General features: G+C 48.3%; 1 protein-coding gene across 1 annotated transcript in view; it reads left to right on the top strand.

Annotated features, from left to right (window-relative positions):
• The window catches only part of LOC134936690 (scavenger receptor cysteine-rich type 1 protein M130-like), a 63,995-nt gene that overhangs the window by 34,154 nt on the left and 5,052 nt on the right, over positions 1-24,789 (top strand). Inside the window, exons 4-6 of the mRNA XM_063931869.1 lie at positions 127-237; positions 3,749-3,882; positions 13,364-13,539. Of these exons, the coding sequence (XP_063787939.1) occupies positions 127-237; positions 3,749-3,882; positions 13,364-13,539 (421 nt within the window). The remainder of the gene's footprint in view (positions 1-126; positions 238-3,748; positions 3,883-13,363; positions 13,540-24,789) is intronic.

The raw sequence follows: 24,789 nt of genomic DNA, 5'->3' as shown, positions 1-24,789 counted from the left end.
TGACATCGGCCCGTCCTTATTCGATACACATATTCGCTGCCTGTAATGGCTGACCGCTTTTGCTGTATCTGCATATAGCAGAACCTGATACCCCCTGAGCAGTTTCTCTTCTCTTGTCAATTGCAGGAAACGAGACCAGTGTGAGCGAGTGTGAGAACACGGGCCGAGCCGTGCAGCTCTGTGCCCCTGACAGTATTGCTGTAGTCTCTTGTAACCAGAACGTCACAGACCCTGCAGGTAACCACAGAGACTATTGTCAGAGCTGGCTCTCACTGGTATTTATGGCTCCGTAGTACCCAGTGTATACAGTGCAAACAAGTGCACCATGACCCCAGTATTGTCCTCATAGAGGCTGCACACCTGACTGGGCTCCATGTCCGGCTTCATGCAGATCACATGACACTGTTATAACTACTTTACTATATATTATATGCTTCAATAAAGAAAGTTTACACTTTACCTGGTGTAAACTTCAGAAGTTGGGGTGTTTTGGGAAGAGTTGATTTTATATTTATTTTCTTTTTCACCACCAGATCTAGACCTGTGTATATTCTTGGAATCTGTGTAAAGTGATCTTAGCACATTAGGTGCAGCCATGCGGCGTGTGCATTGTAGATAGGTCAGCAGTATACTGTTTGTGTAACATGCAGCCAATGATATAGCTGACCAGTGTGTTGTTTAATAGTCCTCGTATATCTTGTGATGAAAGGCCCAGATTTATCAAACCTTTGGAGAGTGATAAATTGCACAGTGATAAAGAGGGCCGGCTCCAGGCCTACTAGCTCCCTGAGCAAGAAAATTTAAAAGGCTCCCCCATGCGCGCGCTCCTGGAAAAGTGGGCGTGGACTCGTAACTTCATATCATAAAACTATAAATAAATATATTTTCACACCCCCTCTACTCACACAATTAGCAGCCTTACACATAACAGCCACAGTAGTGTTCCTTACACACAATGTCTCCAGTATAGTGCCAGATACACATAATGTGCAGTGCCAGATAGACATGATATGCCCCCCAGCAGTGCCAGCTACACATGACATACCCCCAGCAATGCCAGCTACACATGATATGCCCCCCAGCAGTGCCAGCTACACATGACATTCCCCCCAGCAGTGCCAGCTACACATGACATGCCCCCCAGCAGTGCCAGCTACACACATTATGCCCCCCAGCAGTGCCAGCTGCACATGATAGTGTTCACTTTTTAGGGCAGGGTGCTGATCACAAGGAGGGCACATTTTTAAGTTAGGAGGGCAAAATGATGTACATACTGTAATGCTTGTTGTTCCCATATCTATATGCCAAAGCATGGACAGTGCGCGTCGAAGGCGCGCAGCAAAAATGTAGGGACGTTGCTTCGTGGGGAAGGGGCGTGGCCACATAATAGTGGCAATTCGCATTACACCACACAGTAGGGCAGCTAATACACATTGCACCAGGTAGAACCTCCTATACACATTGCGTCAGGCACAGCACTGAGACACTTTGCGCCAGGTAGAGAGCACTGAGACACATTGCCTAGTCACAGACGCTACACGTGACATGCCCCCCAGCAGTGCCAGCTCCATGTGACATGCCCGTGACATGCCCCCCAGCAGTGCCAGCTCCACGTGACATGCCCCCCAGCAGTGCCAGCTCCACGTGACATGCACCCCAGCAGTGCCAGCTCCACGTGACATGCCCCCAGCAGTGCCAGATACATAAATGGCCACAGTGCAGATATGCCTCCATAGTGCCAGATATATAAATGACCCCACAGTGCCAGATACATAAATGCCAACACAGTGCCAGATATGTCCCCACAGTGCCAGATACATAAATGCCCCCAGTGCCGATATGCCCCCACAGTGCCAGATACATAAATGCCCCCCACAGTGCAGCCATGCCTCCATAGTGCCAGATACATAAATGCCAACACAGTGACAGATATGTCCCCACAGTGCCAGATACATAAATGCCCCCACAGTGCAGACATGCCTCCATAGTGCCAGATACATAAATGCCCCCACAGTGCAGATATGCCCCCACAGTGCCAGATACATAAATGCCAACACAGTGACAGATATGTCCCCACAGTGCCAGATACATAAATGCCCCCACAGTGCAGACATGCCTCCATAGTGCCAGATACATAAATGCCAACACAGTGCCAGATATGTCCCCACAGTGCCAGATACATAAATGCCCCCACAGTGCCGATATGCCCCCACAGTGCCAGATACATAAATGCCCCCACAGTGCCGATATGCCCCCACAGTGCCAGATACATAAATGCCCCCAGTGCCGACATGCCCCCACAGTGACAGAAGCATAAATGCCCCCACAGTGCAGATATGGCTCCATAGTGCCAGATACATACATGCCCACAGTGTAAGATACATATATGCCCCACAGTGTCAGATATATAAATGCCCCCACAATGCCAGATACATAAATGCCCATACAGTGCCAGATATGTCCCCACAGTGCCAGATACATATATGCCCCTAATGCCAGATACACTTGTCCCCGAATGCCAGATACACATGTCCCATGCCCCCAGTGCCAGACATGTCCCCAGTGAAAGATATTCCCCCCCTCCCCCCACCTGCCCCCGTGCTGCTCACCGTGCTTCTGTTGCTGAGTGACGAGTCTGTCTGCTGCTGCTGTTTAGCTGAGGGCGGGGAGGAGAGCGCAGCGTGCGCCTCTCCTAGCCCTCAATCTGTGGCGGCCGCGGCGGTGTAAAGCTTCAACTAGGCGCCGGTCCGCAAGCCAATGAGCCTCAGCTGCCGGACCGCGAGCTCTGTTTGGCTCACGGGCCGGGGCCGGCGCCGATTAGCGGGGTGGGGGGGTGGTTTACACAGGGGCCGGGCTTTGAGACGGACGGACTCTGCAGTGCTGGGACGGCTCCAGGCTCCAATATGGCGGCCAGAGCTAGCGGCGCTCATAAAGTGCGGCGCCCTGTTCGGCCGCTCTATTGGAACATGCCTGGAGCCGGCCCTGGTGATAAAGTACCATCATCTCCTGTCATTTTTCAAACACAGCCTGTAACATGGCAGTTAGGAGCTGATAGGCTGGTACTTTATCACCGTGCAATTTATCACCCTCCAAGGCTTGATAAATATTGGCATTAGAGTACAACGATAAATGGATCATGCTTGCGGTCCACCTGTTTTGTGCCAAGGTAACAGCCCTTGCTGCATGTTACAAGGTATCCTGATTCCTGTTTATGCTTTGTGATCCTTTTGTCTTTGTTTGCCTTTGAAGCTCTTTATTTCTCATATATAATGCTATGTTGGGCAGTAGGGCCTCTGCACCAAACCCAAACCTGTTTCTGTGACATGACGTTATCACCGTACACCTTAACAAGTTGGGATGAATGTCAGCGGCTGATGTGCCCCTTAGACACAGAAATCTTATCCACTACGCACCTCAATGTGTGACCATGTTTCCGCAAGCCCCACCATCCTACAGCTGATGTTGGGACAGTATGACTGGTATAAGGCGCAGTCTAATGGCCGAAAAGGGGAAGCAGCGGTCTACCTGCTCTGGCCTGGCGGGAAATTAGAATGACATAGAGAACATTACACACGTGAGAGATCTTACTTATTGAACCCACCTCATACTAACTAATGTCCAACCTCTTGCTCTGTATACTTTATATATAGAGCGCCAAATGAAAAATGATGATCAGATATCGGAAATGGGCTGCTAGTGTTGGGAATTGGTTATCTCTGTCTTTTATCTGCTTATTGGAACCCCACAGATAACAACCCATGGAGACTCTCGATGGGCCGCTCGTCTTGCGATGGGCACATAGAGGTGTTAGTGGAGGGCGGTTGGAGTCCTCTGTGTTTCACCAGCATCCAAGATAGTGACGCTCCACTGCTCTGCCAACAGGTAAGAAAGAGGGCTAGCTCTTTGAGAAAAAATCTCTGAGTAGCATTTATTAGTTTTTGTAAAATTAACACTTTTTAATGGCTTTGTATATATTTCTCTTACGTCCTAGAGGATGCTGGGGACTCCGTAAGGACCATGGGGATAGACGGGCTCCGCAGGAGACATGGACACTAAAAAGAACTTTAGATATGGGTGTGCACTGGCTCCTCCCTCTATGCCCCTCCTCCAGACCTCAGTTTGATACTGTGCCAGAGGAGACTGGGTGCATTACAGGGAGCTCTCCTGAGTTTCCCTGAAAGAAAGTATTTTGTTAGGTTTTTTATTTTCAGGGATCCTGCTGGCAACAGGCTCCCTGCATCGTGGGACTGAGGGGAGAGAAGCAGACCTACTTAAATGCTAGGCTCTGCTTCTTAGGCTACTGGACACCATTAGCTCCAGAGGGAGTCGGAAAGCAGGTCTCTTCTTGCAGTTCGTCCTGGAGCCGCGCCGCCGTCCTCCTCACAGAGCCGGAAGATAGAAGCCGGGTGAGTATATGAAGAAAGAAGACTTCAAAGGCGGCGGAAGACTTCTGATCTTCCCACACAACACACACACGGCAGGCACTGTAAGGGTGCAGGGCGCAGGGCGGGGCGCCCTGGGCAGCAATTAAACCTCTTTTCTGGCATGTTAGGATATATATATATATATGGGCTTTGCTCGGTATATATGAGAACCCCCGCTAGTTTTTCCAAAAATCGAGCGGGACCGAAGCCCGCCGCTGAAGGGGCGGGGCTTGATCCTCAGCACTCACCAGCGCCATTTTCTACACAGCACACGCTGAGAAGCTGGCTCCCCGGACTCTCCCCTGCTGAACACGGTGACAGAGGGTTTGAAAGAGGGGGGGGGCACATAATTTGTGTTATAGATATAATTATAAAAAGGGCTATCTGGGTAATTTGTTTCCCTGGGTCATTGGCGCTGGGTGTGTGCTGGCATACTCTCTCTCTGTCTCTCCAAAGGGCCTTGTGGGGGAACTGTCTCCAGATAGAGAATTCCCTGAGTGTGTGGTGTGTCGGTACGCGTGTGTCGGCATGTCTGAAGCGGAAGGCTCTTCTAGGGAGGAGGTGGAGCAAATGAGTGTGGTGTCTCTGTCGGCAATGCCGACACCTGACTGGTTGGATATGTGGAATGTTTTAAATGCAAATGTGAATTTATTGCACAAAAGGTTGGACAAAGCTGAGTCCAGGGAATGTACAGGGAGTTTAGCCCTGCCTTTCACTATGTCACAGGGACCTCCTGGGTCTCAAAAGCGCCCACTATCCCAAATAGTAGACACGGATACCGACACGGATTCTGATTCCAGTGTCGACTACGATGATGCAAAGTTGCAGCCAAAATTGGCTAAAAGTATTCATTATATGATTATTGCTATAAAAGAGGTGTTGCATATCACGGATGAACCCTCTGTCCCTGACACGAGGGTCCACATGTTTAAAGAAAAGAAACCTGAGGTAACCTTTCCTCCATCTCATGAGCTGAACGAATTATTTGAAAAGGCTTGGGAATCTCCAGATAAAAAACTGCAGATTCCCAAAAGGATTCTTATGGCGTATCCTTTCCCGACTAAGGACAGGATACGATGGGAATCCTCCCCAAGGGTGGACAAAGCGTTGACACTCTTATCCAAAAAGGTAGCGCTGCAATCTCAAGATACGGCATCCCTCAAGGATCCTGCTGATCGCAGGCAGGAGACTACCTTGAAGTCTATTTACACACATACTGATACCTTACTCAGACCGGCGATAGCGTCGGCTTGGGTTTGTAGCGCTGTAGCGGCGTGGACAGATACCTTATCTGCTGATATAGATTCGCTGGGTAAGGAAACCATTTTATTGACCCTGGGTCATATTCAAGAGGGTGTCCTATCTATGAGAGATGCTCAGAGAGACATTGGCCTACTGGGTTCCAGGGCCAACGCTATGGCGATTTCGGCTAGGCGAGTCCTATGGACCCGACAATGGACTGGCGATGCCGACTCGAAGAGGCATATGGAGGTTTTACCTTACAAGGGTGAGGAATTATTTGGGGAAGGTCTCACGGACCTAGTTTCCACGGCTACGGCAGGTAAATCAACTTTTTTGCCTTATGTTTCCTCACAGCCTAAGAAAACGCCACATTATCAGATGCAGTCCTTTTGTTCGCATAAAACCAAGAGAGTGCGGGGATCTTCCTTTCTTGCCAGAGGTAAGGGCAAGGGGAAAAAGCTGCCAGCCACAGCTAGTTCCCAGGAGCAGAAGTCCTCCCCGGCCTCTACAAAATCCACCACATGACGCTGGGGCTCCGCTGAGGGAGTCCGCCCCAGTGGGGGCACGTCTTCGACTTTTCAGCCACATCTGGGTTCAATCACAGGTGGATCCCTGGGCAATAGAAATTGTTTCCCAGGGTTACAAGCTGGAATTCGAAGAGGTGCCTCCTCGCCGGTTTTTCAAATCGGCCCTGCCGGCTTCTCCCCCAGAGAGGGACATAGTGTTAAAAGCTATTCAAAAAATGGGTCTTCAACAAGTGGTGGTCAAAGTCCCCCTGCTGCAGCAGAGGATGGGGTATTACTCAACCCTGTTTGTAGTCCCGAAACCGGACGGTTCGGTCAGGCCCATTTTGAATTTAAAATCCTTAAACCTATACTTAAAAACTTTCAAGTTCAAGATGGAGTCGCTCAGAGCGGTCATCGCCAGCCTGGAAGGAGGGGATTATATGGTGTCCCTGGACATAAAGGATGCATACCTTCATGTCCCCATATATCCGCCTCATCAGGCGTTCCTGAGGTTTGCTGTACAGGATTGTCATTACCAATTTCAGATGTTGCCGTTTGGGCTTTCCACGGCCCCGAGGATTTTCACCAAGGTAATGGCGGAAATGATGGTGCTCCTGCGCAAGCAGGGTGTCACAATTATCCCGTACTTGGACGATCTCCTAATAAAAGCGAGATCGAGAGAACAGTTGCTGGACAGCGTATCACTCTCCCTGAGAGTGTTGCAACAGCACGGCTGGATTCTCAATATCCCAAAGTCACAGTTGATTCCAACGACTCGTTTGCCCTTCTTAGGCATGATCTGGATACAGACCAGAAAAGGGTTTATCTTCCGATGGAAAAGGCCCAAGAACTCATGTCTTTGGTCAGGGAACTATTGAAGCCAATGAGGGTGTCGGTGCATCACTGCGCTCAAGTTCTGGGAAAGATGGTGGCGACTTACGAGGCCATTCCATTCGGCAGGTTCCATGCGAGAACTTTTCAGTGGGACCTTCTGGACAAGTGGTCCGGGTCACATCTACAGATTCATCAGATGATTACAATGTCCCTCAGGGCCAGGGTATCTCTCCAGTGGTGACTGCAAAGTGCTCACCTTCTGGAGGGTCGCAGGTTCGGCATTCAGGACTGGGTTCTGGTAACCACGGACGCGAGCCTCCGAGTTTGGGGTGCAGTCACACAGGGAAGAAACTTCCAGGGTCTCTGGTCAAGCCAGGAGGCTTGTCTTCACATCAACGTACTGGAGTTGAGGGCCATATACAACGCCCTTCGACAAGCGGAAAATTTGCTTTGCGACCTACCGGTTCTGATCCAGTCAGACAACATCACCGCAGTGGCGCATGTAAACCGCCAAGGCGGAACAAAGAGCAGAGTGGCAATGGCGGAAGCCACCAGGATTCTTCGCTGGGCGCAAAATCATGTAAGCGCCCTGACAGCAGTCTTCATTCCGGGAGTGGACAAATGGGAAGCAGGCTTCCTCAGCAGACATGATCTACATCCAGGAGAGTGGGGACTTCATCAGGAAGTCTTCGCATAGATTGCAAGTCGGTGGGGACTGCCCCAGATAGACATGATGGCGTCACGCCTCAACAAGAAACTACCGAAGTATTGCGCCAGGTCGAGGGACCCTCAGGCAGTAGCGGTGGACGCCCTGGTGACACCATGGGTGTTTCAGTCGGTCTATGTGTTCCCTCCTCTTCCGCTCATCTCAAAGATATTGAGAATCATAAGACGAAGAGGAGTACAGGCAACTCTCATTGTTCCAGATTGGCCGCGAAGGGCCTGGTATCCGGATCTGCAGGAAATGCTCACAGAAGATCCGTGGCCTCTTCCTCTCAGAGAGGACCTGTTACAGCAGGGGCCCTGTCTGTTCCAAGACTTACCGCGGCTACGTTTGACGGCATGGCGGTTGAACGCCGGATCCTAGCAGAAAAGGGCATTCCGGATGAGGTCATTCCTACTCTGATAAAGGCTAGGAAAGACGTGACAGCGAAACATTATCACCGTATATGGAGAAAGTACGTAACTTGGTGTGAGTCCAGGAATGCTCCTCCGGAAGAATTCCATTTGGGCCGTTTCCTTCACTTCCTACAAACGGGAGTGAATTTGGGCCTAAAATTAGGTTCCATTAAGGTTCAGATTTCGGCCCTATCCATTTTCTTTCAGAAGGAATTGGCTTCTCTCCCAGAAGTCCAGACTTTTGTGAAGGGAGTGCTGCATATCCAGCGACCTTTTGTACCTCCAGTGGCACCCTGGGACCTTAACGTGGTGTTGAGGTTCCTTAAGTCTCACTGGTTTGAGCCGCTTAAAACGGTGGAATTAAAATATCTCACTTGGAAAGTAGTCATGTTGTTGGCCTTGGCATCGGCAAGGCGAGTGTCAGAGTTGGCAGCTTTATCTCACAAAAGCCCCTATCTGATTTTCCATGTGGATAGAGCAGAGTTGCGGACTCGTCCTCAATTTTTGCCCAAGGTGGTTTCTTCTTTTCATATGAACCAACCTATTGTGGTACCTGTGGCTACACTGGACTTGGAGGATTCCGAGTCCCTTGATGTGGTCAGGGCATTGAAAATTTATGTGGCCAGAACGGCCCGGGTTAGGAAAACAGAGGCACTGTTTGTCCTGTATGCAGCTGACAAGGTTGGAGCTCCTGCTTCGAAGCAGACTATTGCTCGCGGGATCTGTAACACTATTCAGCAGGCTCATTCTACGGCTGGATTGCCGTTACCAAATTCTGTAAAGGCCCATTCCACTAGGAAGGTGGGCTCTTCTTGGGCGGCTGCCCGAGGTGTCTCGGCATTATAGCTGTGCCGAGCTGCTACTTGGTCGGGTTCAAACACCTTTGCGAAGTTCTACAAGTTTGATACCCTGACTGATGAGGACCTCATGTTTGCTCAATCGGTGCTGCAGAGTCATCCGCACTCTCCCGCCCGTTTTGGAGCTTTGGTATAATCCCCATGGTCCTTACGGAGTCCCAGCATCCTCTAGGACGTAAGAGAAAATAAGATTTTAAACCTACCGGTAAATCTTTTTCTCATAGTCCGTAGAGGATGCTGGGCACCCGTCCCAGTGTGGACTACATCTGCAAGACTTGTATATAGTTTTTGCTTATTTAAGGGTTATGTTACAGTTTTGATCAGTCTCGGACTGATGCTGTTTGGTCTCATGCTGTTAACTGGTTCGTATATTCCATGTTATACGGTGTGGATGGTGTGGGCTGGTATGAATCTTGCCCTTAGATTAACAAAAATCCTTTCCTCGTACTGTCCGTCTCCTCTGGGCACAGTTTCTCTAACTGAGGTCTGGAGGAGGGGCATAGAGGGAGGAGCCAGTGCACACCCATATCTAAAGTTCTTTTTAGTGCCCATGTCTCATGCGGAGCCCGTCTATCCCCATGGTCCTTACGGAGTCCCCAGCATCCTCTACGGACTAGGAGAAAAAGATTTACCGGTAGGTTTAAAATCTTATTTTTTAAATTGTTGTCTTTATTTATCTGCCGCCATCCTATGATTTTGTTTATCAAATTTATGAAATAACTTTAATATAAATGTTTAATGTTTGGTTCCTAGGCAGTGCAGGGAGCAAGTTAATAAACTGGCAAAAGCAGGTCTACTATACAGAGAGATTAGGGAGTGCTGGACCTAGATGGAGAATTAGGGGTTTATTTACTACACAGCTGGTGCTTTGCAATGGTTGTGGTCACAGGATTTAAAAGGGCAATAATATTAAATGAAATACTGGAAGAGTTTTGCATTTCATATTACAGGTTGAGTATCCCATATCCAAATATTCCGAAGTACGGAATATTCCGAAATACAGAATTTTTTGAGTGAGACTGAGATAGCGAAACCTTTGTTTTCTGTGGCTCAATGTACACAAACTTTGTTTAATACACAAAAGAATTAAAAATATTGGCTAAAATAACCTTCAGGCTGTGTGTATAAGGTATGTATGAAACATAAATGCATTCTGTGCTTAGACCTGGGTCCCATCACCATGATATCTCATTATGGTATGCAATTATTCCAAAATATACGGAAACATCCAATATCCAAAATACCCCCGGTCCCAAACATTTTGGATAAGGGATACTCAATCTGTATAACCCTTTTAATTCCCCTGTCCAGAACCATCAAAAAATGAGTATACGCTCAGGCCTTAAAACTGGCATTTGCAGTAAGACCACATGCCAAACAAAGTAAGCACAGGCCCATATCACTGATGCTCGCTCACGTGGATCTCCTACATCTGATGCATCCTATTTTCCAAGTGGTTCTTCATCTACACTCAAAGGGGGTCATTCCGAGTTGATCATAGCTGTGCTAAATTTATCACAGCTACGATCTTCTTCCCTGACATGCGGGGGGACGCCCAGCACAGGGCTAGCCCGCCCCGCATGTCAGTCCAGCCCCCCCTCGCAGAAGTGCAAAGGCATCGCACAGCGGCGATGCCTTTGCACTTCAAAAATAGCTCCCGTCCAGCGCAGCTTTAGCGTGCTGGCCGGGAGCTACTCATCGCTCCCCGTCCCGCAGCGGCTGCCTGTGACGTCACGCAGCCGCTGCGGCCCGCCCCCCGTTCGGTCTGGCCACGCCTGCGTTGGCCGGACCAAACCCACGAAACGGCGGGCAAACGCCGCCGTTCTGCCCCCTCCTGCCCAGCGATCGCCTCTGCCTATCAATCAGGCAGAGGCGATCGTATCCCTGCTACTGCCTTCGGCCGTCTGGCATGCGCTGGCGCACTAGGGGGCGCCGACGCATGCGCAGTAGGGACCCGTTAGCTCTGCTGCGTTAAAACGCAGCGAGCAAACGGGCCAGAATGACCCCCAAAGTCTGTGATGGTGTGGTGTATAAACTCTATAATGTGAGTCAGGGTGGACTTGTGTGCGTTATGGATCTGTTCTTCTTCCAAATCTGTAGTAGCATCGGCAGAGAAATTAAATTACCAGTTTGCTTGTGAAGGGATTGGTAGCAGTACACACCTTATTAATGCTGCATGCATGTGAGGTCTCTTAGTTTACTTGTTGTAGTAAGTGAAAAAGAATGTGTGACTATGCTATGTGTCTTCTGTAGTTAATATTGTAGTGGATGCTCACAATGTCCCACCTTTGGGATCAGTCTTTGGATGCAACCCTCCAGCCTTGGCAGGATGCAGCCTGCAGGATTTGTAAGCAGAGCCAATTGCGAACATTAGTCGACTTAATCCAAGAGCAATACTCTTGACCGAGGATTCTGCATCACTTTCCTGGATCTGAGGGAGTTAGTGATAAACTGAATGATCTATTCCTGATGGCCATCTACCTCTACTGATGGTGAAGGAACTCTTTCATCTTGGAAATGATCCTCTTCTATTGGTTCTAAAAAGTAGACATGAAACACTGAGTTGACTTAGAAGGAAGGTTCTAGCCTGTAAGTCCCAATATTGGCAAGGACCAATGTGCTTAGGCCCTAGTTTGAATGAGGACATCTTCAGGAGAAGTTGCAGGTGGAGAGCCACAGTTTTACCTACTGAAAATTCCAGCCCTTCCCATCTCATATGGTACTCAAATCTTTTTTTTTTTTAATGTTAGCTACCACTGTCTTCAACCACTCACGCAGCCTCCTTAAAGTCCCTGGATTTCCTGCATATGCTTTTCCGTAAATGTATACCAGAAGAGACCACTGAGTTAACTAATGGGTAAAATCTGTAGTTTTGTTAGAATGGCAATAGGGAAATCCTGTACCAGGCTGTTCCACGTAACTTTGCTGATGTAGGTAATTGGAAACAGTCATTCTGGCCATCTGAAACCAAGCACTGTTGCCTCAACACAGTGAGGGCCGTAAGTCCTGGTTTACTTAAAATGTCTGTAGAAGTGGTACCCTCTGGATTGTTTTGATCGTTCTGGTCAACAACCAATCGAGCACAGCAAAAAGCTTCTCCTGACCACTTTGCCTTATGCTGAAATGATGTGCCTGAGGAAGCTCACGCTGGGCTAGTTGAAGGAACATTTCTGCATATTGGTAAATATTTGATTATCCAGGTGACACTGCAATATCTCTCTCGTGGTCATGATGTATCTCAAGCCTGCTAGATTGAATGTGGATACTACCCTAGAAGATGAGCGATGTGTAGGTGCCTAAATAAAAAATATTTGCTTCATATGCACATATGCTTTGAACAAGCTGTGGTATTGCACAGGCCGAATGGCATGCCCTGTATTTATAGTAGCCATGTTTTGTGTAGACGTCCATTCATCTCCTCCTGGAAATGGATAAGGTTACAGGTTCTTTACAGGTCCAGTTACAGAAAACGGAAGACTTAACTTGGGTGATTTGCTCATTCACAGCGGGTATACCCCTGGGATTAAGGTGCGGGCACCATGTTTCCGGAGACCTGCGTATGCCGACTAGCCTTGATCACAAAGACAGAGCTTTCTGCGCTGATAGAGAGGAGAGGGCCTGCACATGGGCCCTCTTTCCTCTTAAGCCACCCCTGGTTTAGGTGCAGCCATTCACTTTAGAAGACCAGGTTCATACTTATCGCTGCTTAATGGTATTGGGCAGCCACCTTCATCCCATGTTAATTGTCTGATAAGCATGTCACATGTTTATACTCGTGTCAGTAATATCTGTAGGAAGTGTGAGTTCTCAAGTTATTGCTTATCGGTGAGTTCTGACGTCAACACTTCAGTGTTCATTAGCAAAGCAGTATAAGAAATAATACACACCCTGCTGTAAATCAGTAAATGATGACAAATATTACAAATAACCTTGGTAAACCAAAACACGTATACCAGTACTTCGCCTATGGCCTTTTGTTTTTATATGGTTACAGAACTCATCAGTGACTGACTTAGGGGGACATTTACTAAGCAGTGATAAGAGCAGAGAAGTGAGCCAGTGGAGAAGTTACCCATGGCAACCAATCAGCACTGACATAATATCTATAATTTGCATACTATAAAATGATACAGAGCTGCTGATTGGTTGATGGGGCCACTTCTCCAATGCCTTACTTCTCCGCTCTTATCACTGCTTAGTAAATGTCCCCCTTAATTCAGTCTAATAATTATAATTTCTATCCGAATTGTCGGGCACCTTAAGCAGTATGTAATGATTGTGAATATAGTTTTGCCAAATTTTGCTAAAAACATTCTCTATTACCAGTGTTATGTATCCTATTATATTCTAATCTGCTCTTGTGCTCCGTCCTGTACAACAGATGGGGTGTAAGCCTCAGAGACCCATTTTCTCAGCAATTCAAAAGGGAAAGTCACCTTTGGAACCTGTGATGTTGCAGTGTCTGGAGAACAGGACCTCTGTCTGGGACTGTGATCACCAGGTGGCTGATATATGTGTGTCTGGTCTGACAACATACCTGCAGTGTAACCGCTCCAGGTGAGGCACCGTTACGTGTTAGAATGTTATGTAATTGCCATAACACAGGTCTGCAAAGAAAAAATTGTTGAAAACAAAAATAGCTGATTTTTATAGGTTTGTGGCTGGTATCTTCAGAAAACATACTAATACAGGTCCAGGTAACAAGTAACATTTTTCCGCAAACTCAAATTTGCTTTAATAACATTTTTTTATACTATAATTTGATCAAGTTTTGAAGAAGGAGCACATATATTATTATAAATATTTGCCCCCGGCTGGTGTCTCTGGACCTTCTTGGGAGGCAGGCAGTGAATGCACACACAATCAGAGCGTCCAGGCAGCATCCTGTACCTGCCTCCCAGCCTACAGCCACACAGTGAATGTCTGTCAGCAAGCTGATTGGTGATGGCTGGAGCTATCTGTTAATCAGAGTGCTGACAGCCATTCACTGTAAGGAAGCATGTGGGGAGGCAGCTGAGGTGTAAATTGTTGTTTTTTAATCTATATATACTGCCTGCTGCCAGTGTGTGCTTCATAACTCAAGTTAATCTGTCCTGACTCAGGGCCTAATTCAGACCTGATCACAACAGCAACATTTTTCTCTATTGGGCAAAACCATGAGCACTGCAGGTGGGGCAGATATAACATGTGCAGAGAGAGTTAGATTTGGGTGGGATGTATTCAAACTGAAATCTAAATTGCAGTGTAAAAATAAAGCAGCCAGTATTTACCCTGCACAGAAACAATATAACCCACCCAAATCTGCCAAAATTCATACATGCATTTGTATCATCTCGATTAGACTACTGTAATGCCCTCTACCTTGGTCTCCCAGCAAAGAATTTGCACCGCTTACAGCTGGTGCAAAACACAGCTGCCAGGCTGTTCTAGCCACATAACATCCATCCTCTACTCCCTTCCCTGGTTGCCTGTAAGATGGCGAATCATCTCCAATATTGGCTTACGGAGTTTCAAAGCACTATATGATCAGGGCCCAAGGTACCTGAAGCAGCTTCCGACCCCATACTGTCCAACTCACTTACTGCGATCTGTAGATGAAGGACTTTTAGCAGTACCTAGAATCTCCCGGAATTCATCGTAATTTAGTCATGCGGCTCTGAGTGGATCTTGATCCAGAGGCACCAACAGGCTAAAGCTTTAGGCTGTCCCAGGATGCATTGGGGCCTCCTCTATAACCCCGCCTCCAGGCACTGAGAGCTCAGTTTTGAGTTGGTGCCTGCAGTAGCTGGTCACCTAACAGGCGGGCTACACTGGGCAGCCCTGAAAAGCTTTTCTGAAAGATTTCTTCTCTGGGCTGTCAGCGCTGTATGTCTGTGTGACATTCAGCGCTGCAGCTCCATCACCTCCCAAGCGGCGTTGCATACTCCCGCGGCCTGGTTCCCGAGTACTTGTGGCGGAGACGCTCCGGCTTAGGCACAGTCGCAGACGCTCTCCTGGTTCGCGTGGCTGTTATGGGGAGGAGGTAAGAGGGTCCCCCAGGCTGAACCCGCCTTTAAATCGCGTTCCGTCTGCGACCTAGGGAGACGGGTTGCGGCGCTGGTGTGGACACTGTCACTGGGCAGGGACCCCACTAGACCACCTGAGCGTCGGGTGTACAGGTCGGGTGTACTAACGCCCCATTAATAAGGCTCGCGTGGAAGTGCAGCATAGGGGAGCCGGCACTTGACCTATAGCCCGTCCCCCCGGCTCAGGGCACCATCTTCTCGCAGATTCCCGCCCTGGAGCTGCCTCACACTCTCCCTCACAGAGATACTGGGCGCTATCTTACAGCATAGCAGCAGCAGCTGGTCTCTGGGATTGCAGGGCAAGGTCTCCCATGTAAAGCCATCTGTATACAGAGCTGTGACTTTACATTCACTTGAGTATCCTACATGTCTCGATACATACAGCGTTAGCTGAGAAAAAGTGTACCTTTACAGAATATGTTGTACAAGTATTCTGATATATTATCCGGTAACGGACCGCGCTGAGATATATATTTATAATAGTCCAGTACAGCTTTATTGTGATAATAATTTCTGCATTGCCTGTGACTGTGTGCCTGTATCTGCTGTGTGGTTTCACTCTCAGTGTTTCTCAGATATACAGTAACCGTCACTACTGTATACTTTGTACCCTGGGCTAGGTGCATTTGGGTCAAATAATATAGTATTACACAGTATTTATCACATATGTATATTTTACTGTGTTACAGTCACATAATACCTTGTCATATTCTTTTCGCAGGTATTGTATTTTCTGCAGCGGGGTACACTGGGATTACGCAGGGAATACATTGGGGGTGTGCAGTTGGATCTTGATTCCGAGGCACCAACAGGCTAAAGCTTTGACTGTTCCCAGAATGCTCTGCACCGCCTCCTCTATAACCCCGCCTCCAGGCACTGGAGCTCAGTTTTTACGTTGGTGCCTGCAGAGCAGGTCACTAACAGGTGGGGATATGCTAGGCAGCCCTGAAAAGAGCTTTTCTCCGTCATCCATCTTGGGGACGCTGCGCACTTATCTGCTGGGCTAGAGTGTGTGGTAAAGGAGTTTGGCACAGAACCTATAGAAAACTAACTCCTCCCCCCTCTAACCCCTCCCATCTTCAGCCTGACCAACAGTACCTCAGTTTTAGTTTTGTGCCTGTGGAGTACAGACACAGGGGTATATTTACTAAAATTCGTATTTTCCCATTTGAGGTCAAAGTTCAATCACGAATGACATCGAAAGTGTAAAGTTGCAACTTTTTGAATTTATGACGACTAATTTACTAAGCTGTCGTATTCTGCATTTTCGGATTTACCGATGTCGATGTCATTCGTTTTTTTTGGCAGTGTTTTACGTGAGTGACTTGTCAAACACTGCCGACTTTAATACAATGAATCTCGGCCGGATCTGAGAGATCCGTGCTGGGCTTCATTGTGCACCTTTTAAAAAATTGTAATCAGTGTTAAAATAAAATAAAAAATTGCGTGGGGTCCCCACTCCTAAGCCAAACCAGCCTTGGGCTCTTTAAGCCGGTCCTGGTTGAAAAAATATGGGGGAAAAAATGTCAGGGGTTCCCCCATATTTAAGCAACCAGCACCGGGCTCTGCGCCTGGTCCTGGTTCCAAAAATACGGGGGACAAAAAGCGTAGGGGTCCCCCGTATTTCTGAAACCAGCACCGGGCTCCACTAGCCAGATACATAATGCCACAGCCGGGGGACACTTTTATCTAGGTCCCTGCGGCCCTGGCATTACATAACCAACTAGTCATCCCTGGCCGGGGTACCCTGGAGGAGTGGGGACCCCTTCAATCAAGGGGTCCCCCCCCTCCAGCCACCCAAGGACCAGGGGTGAAGCCCGAGACTGTCCCCCCCATCCAAGGGCTGCGGATGGGAGGCTGATAGCCTTTTTGTCAAAAAATGAATATTGTTTTTAGTAGCAGTACTACAAGTCCCAGCAAGCCTCCCCCGCAAGCTGGTACTTGGAGAACCACAAGTACCAGCATGCGGTGGAAAACCAGGCCCGCTGGTACCTGTAGTACTACTACTAAAAAAATACCCCAATAAAAACAGAAGACACACACCTTGAAAGTATAACTTTAATACATACATCCACACCTCCATATACACATACTTACCTATGTTCACACGAGGGTTGGTCCTCTTCTCCATGTAGAATCCATGGTGTACCTGTTGAAAAAATTATACTCACAAAATCCAGTGTAGAAGGCTCCTCTTTTAATCCATTTGTAATCCACGTACTTTGCAAAATAACAAAACGGACACCCGACCTCGCACTGAAAGGGGCCCCATGTTTTCACATGGGACCCCTTTCCCCGAATGCCAGGAACCCCCTCTGACTTATGTCTAAGACGGTTCCATCAGCCAATCAGGGAGCGCCACGTTGTGGCACCCTCCTGATTGGCTGTGTGCTCCTGTAGTGTATGACAGGTAGCACACGGCAATGTTACAATGTAGCGCCTATGCGCTCCATTATAACCAATGGTGGGAACTTTGTGGTCAGTGGTTGACCGAAAGTAACCTCACCGCTGACCACAAAGTTCCCACCATTGGTTACAATGGAGCGCATAGGCGCTACATTGTAACATTGCCGTGTGCTGCCTGTCATACACTACAAAAAGGCTATCAGCCTCCCATCCGCAGCCCTTGGATGGGGGGGACAGCCTCGGGCTTCACCCCTGGTCCTTGGGTGGCTGGAGGGGGGGGGACCCCTTGATTGAAGGGGTCCCCACTCCTCCAGGGTACCCCGGCCAGGGGTGACTAGTTGGTTATGTAATGCCAGGGCCGCAGGGACCTAGATAAAAGTGTCCCCCGGCTGTGGCATTATGTATCTGGTTAGTGGAGCCCGGTGCTGGTTTCAGAAATACGGGGGACCCCTACACTTTTTGTCCCCCGTATTTTTGGAACCAGGACCAGGCGCAGAGCCCGGTGCTGGTTGTTTAAATATGGGGGAACCCCTATCATTTTTCCCCCCATATTTTTTCAACCAGGGCCGGCTCAAAGAGCCCGAGGCTGGTTTTGCTTAGGAGGGGGGACCCCTCGCATTTAAAAAAAAAAAAAAATAACACTTTCCCATCCCCTTCCCACTGATAAACATGCACGAATCTCATGGATCCGTGCATGCCTATCCAAACACGGGGAAAAAAAGCAGGTCTGTTTTTTTTTAGCACTTTTTCACGAATTGTATTTCAGCACGGCAGTGTTTGGCTATTGTCGGCAGTGTTTGTGATTTGCACTTTTTAGTAAATGACCGATTTCTACCAAATTGCAGGCGTATTTGACCGATGGTGTATTGATTCGTAATTTTTTCCTAGGACTTCCAAAATATTACGAATGCCCTCATCACTGCCGAGATTTTTGCTTAGTAAATTCACGAGATGACACTTTGAAGAAAAAACGTAATCTCGGTCAAAATCGGGACCTTAGTAAATATACCCCACAGTTTCTTTACCTCTTGTTTTTAGTTAGGTTTTTTTGTTGTTTTATTTGGTTTTATGAGGTACTTAGTCCCTTTGGAGGGTCACCATACTCCGGTCACTGGGGCTTTCTATCCGGACAGAATCTGAGGAGGCACGGCTCAGGTAGGACAGCCACTTTCTGCATTGGCAGCATTGGGCTGTTCCTTTTGTTGTGCAGCTTTTCAGTGTTGTATCCCCCCCCCCCTTCCCCCCCTTGGGGGGGACCTGCGGCGCTGTGTACATTAATGTTTACCGCTGCCTTTTTTCAGGGCAGCGGACATGTGTTCAGGCGGTGCGGGGGTGAAGTCCTCCCGCTGGCCGCCAGACTGTCAGTGACGATCGCAGTTCTTTTACTGAAGGGGAGCCGCGGGCGGCGGGTTGTGTTGGCGCGGTCCTTTTCCTGAAGGACATTTTTTGCAGCGGTGGTGAGACGGAAGGAGACGCTTCCCACCTTCCTAGTCCAGCGCACACATCCGCCCTCTATCTCTGTGGGAGGTCTGAAGCTCCAGGCACCATCTTCTACACACTGGAGGCGCTTCAGCACGGGGGATGCTGCGCAGCTGATACACACTCCCACACATGCAGTGCTTCTCACTTTGTTTATTACAGAGGGGGACCAGGCTATAGCAAGTATTCTTAGTATCACTGTATTTATTTTGGGCTGCCTTTATTTACAGTACTCTAGAGATACCTCCTTTACTTACTGTGGGGTTCACTGTTAGTACCTATCTCACCCTGTTATTCACACCGGAGGGGTATTTAGTGTTTTAGACACATTATTATATGGGAGTTTTTCCTTAGTTCTAATTCCCCGTTGTGGAGGTTTTTTATTACTTATTACTGAATTAGTGGACCAATAGTAACAAAAAAAAAAAAAGAAAAAGAAGCTATGGCCAATAAGCCGGACAACTATTTAAAAGGGAAGGCAGGCTCGGTTGTTTATTTTGCATGTTAACAATGTGGGTCCAAACTTTCAAAAGGTAGCACGGATGCGGGTACTCTCTGTGCTACATGCTCTGGAACGCCAGTAGCGGACCAGCCGGGAAGTCCAGATCGAGTGCTGATTCCAGTCAGACTCCCGAGGAGTCACTGTGGGCGAAAAATATGGGCAAGTGTCTCTCTGATTTAGCCCAGTCCTTGAACAAAATAGTGACCTCTTTGGGTACGTCTGCCACTAAACGTCCACAGCCGTTACCCGCTCTAACTTTCCCAGGGGAGGAGTTAGATTCTGTAGTCTCTCCCTTAGAGGAAGGTGAAGTAGACCCCGAGTGGGAGGATGCTTCGGCTTGGGATGAGGAGGAGCTATCTACCAGCTAAGGTGTTAGATTACTGATAGAAGTCATTCGTCAGACTCTTAAGGGCCCCATACACTTACGCAACATGTCCGTCTGACATGTCGCAGGCGATCACCCCGACAGCCTCCCGGGGGGCAGGATTGCCCAAGATACATCGTATGCTGTCCTTTTGCATACGATGTATCTTGGGCGATCCTGGGCAATCCCAGTCATGCCTGCGGGGTCGGACATGATTGACTGTGCAGCACATTCAATCTGGAGGATCCGATCCGATGCTCACGGGAACGCGCATCTGATTGGAAACACCTCCAAAATGCCAGATTTCACACGATATATCGGGCCGAATGCCCGAAATCAGATGAAATCGGATATTATCGTCCTAGTGTATGGGGCCCTTTAATCTCCAGGATACGGTAGTGGCAGAGACTTCAACAGCCTTTTTCAAAAGGCAGAAAAGACAAGTAGCTGTCTTCCCTTCCTATTCACATTTTGCCGATATTTTTAAAGAACCCTGACTTAAACCAGATTCTCGTTTTCAGGCCCCTAAGAAATTGAGATTTCTGTATCCATTTGCAGAGGAGGACACAACATTTTGGGAAACAACCCCAAAGATAGATGCTCCTATTACACACTTTGCGAAGGCTACGGTTATTCCCTCAGTACAATCCGTTACCTTGAAGGATTCTACAGATAGAGTAAACGTAGATTTAAGAATTGCCTCTATTTTCCTATCAGGTATTTCTCTACGTCCAATCCTCACTGGCGCTTGGGTTCTTAAGGCCGTGGATGACTGGTTAGCACAAGTGGTGGCTGGAATGCAGTCTGACGATCCACCGGAGGCTATTGAATTGGTGGAACAAATTTCTGAAGCTTTGACTTATGTAGGTGAAGCCTTGTTGGATTCTGCTGCGCTACAATCCCGTGTATCTGCCTTAGCTATAACAGCATGAAGATCGCTCTGGCTTCGGGTTTGGAACGCTGACTCCGATTCAAAACAGACTTTAACAGCCGTGCCCTTTGAAGGAGAGTTTCTTTTTGGCTCGGAACTAACAAAGATTATTTACAATACTACTGGAGGCAAGAATCCCTTTCTTCCTGTTGCTCCTCAAAAACCGAAACCCACAAAGTTTTGGTCCTTTCGTACTCAGGGCAGAGGAAGTTTCCAGTCCTTTCGGGCCTTTTAAAAATTTCCTCGAAGAGGGGCATTCAGAGATATAGGAACACAGGCAACTCGTAGACCAGCCATCAAGTCTACCGAAAAGCCTGCTGCATGACGTTTCGAGGTCTCCGGAGGGATCACTAGTGGTCGGGGCTCGGTAACTACAGTTCAGGGAAGTGTGGCTCCTGCCGAAACCAGATTGGTGGGTGACAGGAGTCATCTCCCGAGGATATATTTTAGACCTTGAGGAACCAGATGGCAAGCTCTCCTTCAAACGACGGCCAAGCTTTTGCACAATGGAGTGATTCTTCCAGTTCCCAACCAACAAAAAGGTCAAGGCTTTTACTCGAGTATTTTTCTCGTAAACAAACCGGACGGTTAGTTTTGGCCCATTTTAATCTCAAATCGTTAGATCCATATCTCTCTGTCCAGAAATTCAGAATGGAATCCATTTGTTCAATTATCGCGTCCATGGAACCGGAAGAATATTTGGCTTCCATAGACATAAAGGATGCATACCTACATATTCCCATTTGCACAGGTCACCAATATCTTCTACTATTTGCAGTCGGCCCTAGGCACTTTCAGTTTCAGGCTCTCCCGTTTGGACTCTCCACGGCCCTGGGTGTTTTCAAAAATCATGGGCCATGTCGTGGCGGTACTGAGGTGTCAGGGAGTCAACATTACTCCCTACTTGGAAGATCTACTAATCAAGGCTCCATCAGAGACGGTTCTTCACCAGCACTTACAGCTCACAATAAACACCCTGCAGTCTTTCGGGTGAATAATAAATTTAACAAAATTGTCACTGCTTCCTTCTCAGAAGATGGTGTTTCTAGGACTGTTATTCAACACCAGGAGTCAGAAAGTGTTTCTTCCTCAGGAAAAGATTCGGGACCTACGGTCCAGAATTCGAGCGCTGTTACAATTGCCGATAGTCTCAGTTCTCAGATGCAAGCAGGTGTTAGGGAAGATGGTAGCAACCTTCGAGGCAGTGCCATATGCCAGATTTCATGCCCAACCCCTTCAAGCTCAACTTCTCAGCTGTTGGACTCGGATGAGACCTCACCTGGACCCACAATTGTGCCGGTTGTCGGTACAGACTCGTCAATCTTTCTACTGGTGGCTTCACAGCCACAATCTGACCAGGGGAGCTCCGTTCACAATTTGGTCTTGGATGTTACTCACCACGGACGCCAGTCTCACAGGTTGGGGAGCGTTGTTTCAAACCCATCACTTTCAGGGACTCTGGAGCAGTCAGGAATCGAAGTTAAAGATTAACATTTTGGAATTGAGAGCGATCCGGTATGCTCTCATTCAAATACAGAATATGGTCCAGGGTCATCCAGTGCATATTCAGTCCGACAACGCCACGGCGGTGGCTTACATAAACAGACAAGGCGAAACTCGATGCTGGCACGCCATGAAGGAAGCCTCTCATATTCTCAGGTGGGTGGAGCAGTACGTTCCGGCCATCTCCGCGATTCACTTTCCGGGAGTCGAAAATTGGGAAGCAGAATTCTTAAGCCGTCACACAGTTCACCCGGGAGAGTGGGAGCTTCACCAGGAGGTGTTTCTTGCTCTAGTGTCTCTGTGGGGCATGCTTCAATACAGGTCGCGCACGCAGGATCCTCAGGCAACACTCATCGATGCCTTGACAACTCCATGGCAGTTTCACCTAGGATATGTGTTTCCGCCAATTCCTCTAATTCCACGTCTACTTCAACGAATCCGGCCTGCCAGTCTTTCTTGTTGTTCCGGATTGGCTGCGTCGCCAGTGGTACACACTTCTGCATGACATGGTAGTCGGGAACCTTTCCATCTACTTCTGCGACCAGATCTTCTTCAAGGATCGTGTTGCGACCCAGATTTAAATCGTCTGGCTTTGACGGCATGGGTCTTGAATCCAGCATTTTAAGAGCAAAAGGTTTGTCTCGTCCAGTCGTGAACACAATGCTCCAAGCTAGGAAACCAGTGACTTGTGGAATTTATCACAGAGTGTGGCGTATTTACATTGCTTGGTGTGAGCAACGCGGATTGACACCGGACCTATTTTGTCTGCCTTGGATGGTCTTGCCAAAGGCCTACGGCTTTCCTCCCTTAAAGGGCAGGTTTCCGCTTTGTCTGTGTTTTTCAAAAAGGATTGGCTCTCATTCCAGAGGTCCAGACATTCGTTCAGGGAGTACTTAGAATTCAACCGCCATTTGTTCCCCCGGTTCCGCGTTGGGATTTAAATTTGGTTCTTACGGCTATCTGGATGACTGGTTCTCCACAGTCATCTGGAACTGACGGTTCAATTCCTACAAGCCCACGGGTGGATCATCAACTGGAAAAAGTCCTCGCTGGTCCCTGTTCGGAGCATGGTGCACCTGGAGGCACTGCTGTACACACACAGCCAAAGATTGTTTTTGTCTCCAGAGAAAGTCCTGAAACTTCAGGACAGGATCAGATACTTCCGCTCTCGCCCAAGAGTGTCGATACACTCGGCGATGCAAGTACTAGGCCTCATGGTGTTGGCTTTCGACATAGTAGAGTATGCTCAATTTAATTCCCGCCCTCTGCAGAGGTTAATCCTTTCCAAGTGGGACGGCCTGCCTCATCGGATCAGGTCTCAAATGATCTTCTTGACTCCGGAGGTTCATCTGTCACTGAGCTGGTGGCTACAGGACCAACAGTTGAGCAGGGGCCATCCCTTCTGGATCTCCAACTGGGTCCTCCTGACAAAGGATGCCAGACTGCAGTGCTGGGGCGCGGTGTTGGAGCAACACTCTCTCCAGGGTCGGTGGTCCAGGGAGAAATCTCTCCTCCCGATAAACATTATGGAATTGCGGTCAGTGTTCAATGCGTTGACACTGGCCCTGCGTCTATTACAGAACAGGCCTTTTCAAGTATAATCAGACAACGCCACCACGGGGGTGTACATAAATCATCAAGGCGGCACTCAAAACCCCATGGCAATGTTGGAAGTATCAAAAATCCTCCGTTGGGCGGAACGCCATCTGCCAGCAATATCGGCAGTGTTCATTCCCGGACTCCTCAACTGGGTAGTGGATTTACTCAGTCGTCAGGATGTTCACGCTGGAGAATGGAGTCTTCATCCGGAAGTCTTTCAACTCCTAGTGGACAAGTGGGGCCTACCAGATGTAGACCTGATGGCGTCTCGACACAATCACAAGATTCCGGTCTTCGGATCAAGGACAAGGGATCCTCAAGCAGCGTTTGTGGACGCACTGGCAATTCAGTGGAACTTTCGGCTGCCATACGTGTTCCCTCCAGTATCATGTGGCCATACATTAAGCAATTATATGACCCATAGTGGATATAATTATTATTATGCTGTGTGTGGGTTTGGGGAGTGGTACCCCCCCAGGCCTGGTGTGACCGGGCTACCTTGGGGTAGCACGCCATAATATTTATTTAGCACTTGTGTATCACTCTTATTTTACCACTAATACTACTCTTTTGAGTATTTTACTAACACCCTTATTTTTGTATTACTTTCTAACACATAGGTGGTCATTCCGAGTTGTTCGCTCGCAAGCTGCTTTTAGCAGCTTTGCACACGCTAAGCCGCCGCCTACTGGGAGTGAATCTTAGCTTATCAAAATTGCGATCGAAAGATTCGCAATATTGCGAAAAGACTTCTCTGTGCAGTTTCTGAGTAGCTCGAGACTTACTCTTCCAGTGCGATCAGTTCAGTGCTTGTCGTTCCTGGTTTGACGTCACAAACACACCCAGCGTTCGCCCAGACACTCCTCCGTTTCTCCAGCCACTCCCGCGTTTTTCCCAGAAACGGTAGCGTTTTTACACACACTCCCATAAAACGGCCAGTTTCCGCCCAGAAACACCC

This window comes from Pseudophryne corroboree, chromosome 6 (assembly GCF_028390025.1).
Source record: "Pseudophryne corroboree isolate aPseCor3 chromosome 6, aPseCor3.hap2, whole genome shotgun sequence".
NCBI lineage: Eukaryota > Metazoa > Chordata > Amphibia > Anura > Myobatrachidae > Pseudophryne > Pseudophryne corroboree.
This window is presented reverse-complemented; position numbering and strand designations above follow the sequence as displayed.